Source organism: Rhagoletis zephyria, unplaced genomic scaffold, assembly GCF_001687245.7.
Source record: "Rhagoletis zephyria isolate East Lansing unplaced genomic scaffold, Rhagoletis_zephyria_1.1 Rzeph_scaffold_34607, whole genome shotgun sequence".
Lineage (NCBI taxonomy): Eukaryota > Metazoa > Arthropoda > Insecta > Diptera > Tephritidae > Rhagoletis > Rhagoletis zephyria.
In genome coordinates, this window is record NW_016191662.1 from 1,037 (window position 1) to 3,550 (window position 2,514).

The window sequence follows — 2,514 nt, forward strand, 5'->3', positions numbered from 1 at the left end:
AGTGGTGCTCGGCCAGACCACAAAATCAGCCAGTCCTGGTCTGTGAAAAAAGTGGTGGTTAGTTGAAACAAAAAACATACAAAAGCAAAAACTTACGAGAAGTGGCTCTCATCCCTGCCGTGCTGCTTGCGAATGGGCACCGACTTGCTGACATTGTCCACGCCGACGATATCACAGAGTGAGGTGAAGAGTTGTTGACGATCACTTTCAGTAGCAGCAGCTGTCTGAGGACTTGCGACAGTGCTGCTGCTCAGCAATCGGACACATCTGCTGCTGACACTGTTGACACTTCCACCGATGCTGGTGACACTGCTTTCGAACAGAGCTTTCGGTACAGCTGATGAGGCCGAAAATAGATGCCTGCTTTGCGACCGAAGAAGAGAGCGAATCATCCTTCACAGGTTGCTACTGAAGAAAAGAAGTATACACAAAAGTAGAGGATGGAGAGAACACACACAGCCGTCTCTTCAGCGGAGAAGGAGAAGAAGAAAGTCACCACCACGACCACCACCGACTGTCAGCGGATAAATCAGCTCTCAGACACTGACTGACTGGATCATGGGCTGTTCATGTGCTCCTTATNACCACGACCACCACCGACTGTCAGCGGATAAATCAGCTCTCAGACACTGACTGACTGGATCATGGGCTGTTCATGTGCTCCTTATCGAAGTGTTTTCTTGTTTTCTTCTTCTTCGAGCCTCGACGTCGTCGTCGACGAGTGTCTACAAGGTCGGCTGTCGTACAGTGCGAGGATTATATAGCGGCTACGCTCAAATACGCAAATCGTCCTCTCTCTCTTCTCCTCCTTTCTAGCAGAGTGTCTGTGTCTGTGTTGTGGTTATCAAGGCACTCTGTAGTGATGGTGGCGATTAGAAAGCGAGGAAACAACGGTCGGCTCGTGCCTCGTGCTCAAGATAGTAAAAACAAGCAGTTTCTGGTCGTTTAAGAGCTGGTTGATAACGACGACGACGACGAGTGGTATGGTGTTTGCAGCCAAAATTGAGTGAGCTCAACGGCTACACCAACAAAAAGCTAAAGCGTTGATTCTCGATGTCCTCAGTCTGCCAAAAAAGAGAAATAGAAAGATCTACAAATTGCACCTAAACTGTAACATCTCCTCTCCAGCCACAAACCAGTTTGTGTGCGAGATGCACTATTCCCGTTTTTTTCATCACCGTTAATGTTTTGTTTTCCATTAAAGTTAGCAGCAAATGAACAAATGTGTGGTTGTGTTCGAGTGTGTAAGTTTGTGTCTGTTATTCAACAACAAGGTAGTTTGCGTCGAAATAAAAGAAAAGGAAGAGAATAAGAGAAAGGGTAAAGAAGAGAAGACAGACATGTTAGAGAATGGGAACATCGAATGGGAAAACTATTGAGGAGGGGGAGAAGAGGACTTAATGAGAAGGGCTATTGGTAAACTAACTAGTGTTTATGTGTATGTATGCAGGTGTCAATGGATTTTTCTCTCTCTAGAAGACTATAAGCCGCGCATCGGAGGGATTCTGCTCCACCGGGCAGTAGGGACACTTCAGCTTCGATCCATTGGTCAGCTTGTTGAGGGCGTCGCGTGATATGACGTGGCCGCAAGTGAGTCGCATCGGCGGATTGTTGTCGCTGCTCTGCTGGCGGAGAATCGGACAGGCGAAGATCGAGTGGTAGTGACACTTCCGCGTGACGTCAATCTCAATGGGCAGTTCGTCGCGGGAGGTCCACACCCCGGTCACGTGTCGCTGCTGAATCGCCTGCTTGATGTTGATCAACGCCGGCAGGGCTATGCAGCCGGCGTTGAAGGTCACCGAGAGGGGGCTCTCCACTGAGACCTCCAACAGGGCGCAGGCCTCCTTCGTGAACATATTGCAGATTTCAGTCCAGTTGGTTTGATCCAACAAGTAGGCGTAGGGTGAAGCGGAGATTCCCGATCTGAGGTATATCAGCGAGCCCATGAGCGTCTGTATCTCACTGGCGTATTTGCTGGCGAATGTGGTAAAGTGGGCACGGGAGTAGTTGATCAGCGTCATTTGATTGTCGATGCCACCGCGCAGTAGCTCAATAAACTGCAAGCGGTGAAGTTTAAACTCAAGGCTGCTGTTGTGTCTCAGTAGATCTGTGCGATGCTCCTTTGCCCACTCCATGGCGGGCTCTAGGTCGTGATTTTTTAATGCCTCTGAAACAGTCCAGCAATTAGACGAGAGGTCTAAGAAAACAGTGCGAAAACTTACCTAAAATCTTATTCATTTTGATATAGGGAGTCTTGTCTCTCTTATTGACGTCCAGTTTGCCTTCCTTTATCAGACTTTCGGCAATGTCTGACCTACCCTGACGGAGGAAGTGCTCCACAATGACTTTGTTGAGCGCCAGTGCATTCTCCTCCTGGTCAAAGAGATTCTCATTGCCCACGCAGACGTAGTCGGAGATGAAGTTCTTATCCACTGATTTGCCCACCCGGGAGACGGATGAGTGAAGATCCCGGTGCTCCGAGGAGAACTGGTTCAGCATGTTGTTGCACTTTTT

At 48.7% G+C, this 2,514-nt stretch overlaps 1 protein-coding gene across 1 annotated transcript; it reads right to left on the reverse strand.

Moving 5' to 3' along the window:
• Positions 1-1,472: 1,472 nt before the first annotated feature.
• Positions 1,473-2,499, reverse strand: LOC108354272 (protein RMD5 homolog A-like). Its single transcript, XM_017605467.1, has 2 exons — positions 2,223-2,499; positions 1,473-2,167 (listed from the first exon to the last, which is right to left on the reverse strand). The coding sequence occupies exons 1-2, from the start codon at positions 2,497-2,499 to the stop codon at positions 1,473-1,475; spliced, it is 972 nt and encodes a 323-aa protein (XP_017460956.1).
• Positions 2,500-2,514: the final 15 nt, after the last annotated feature.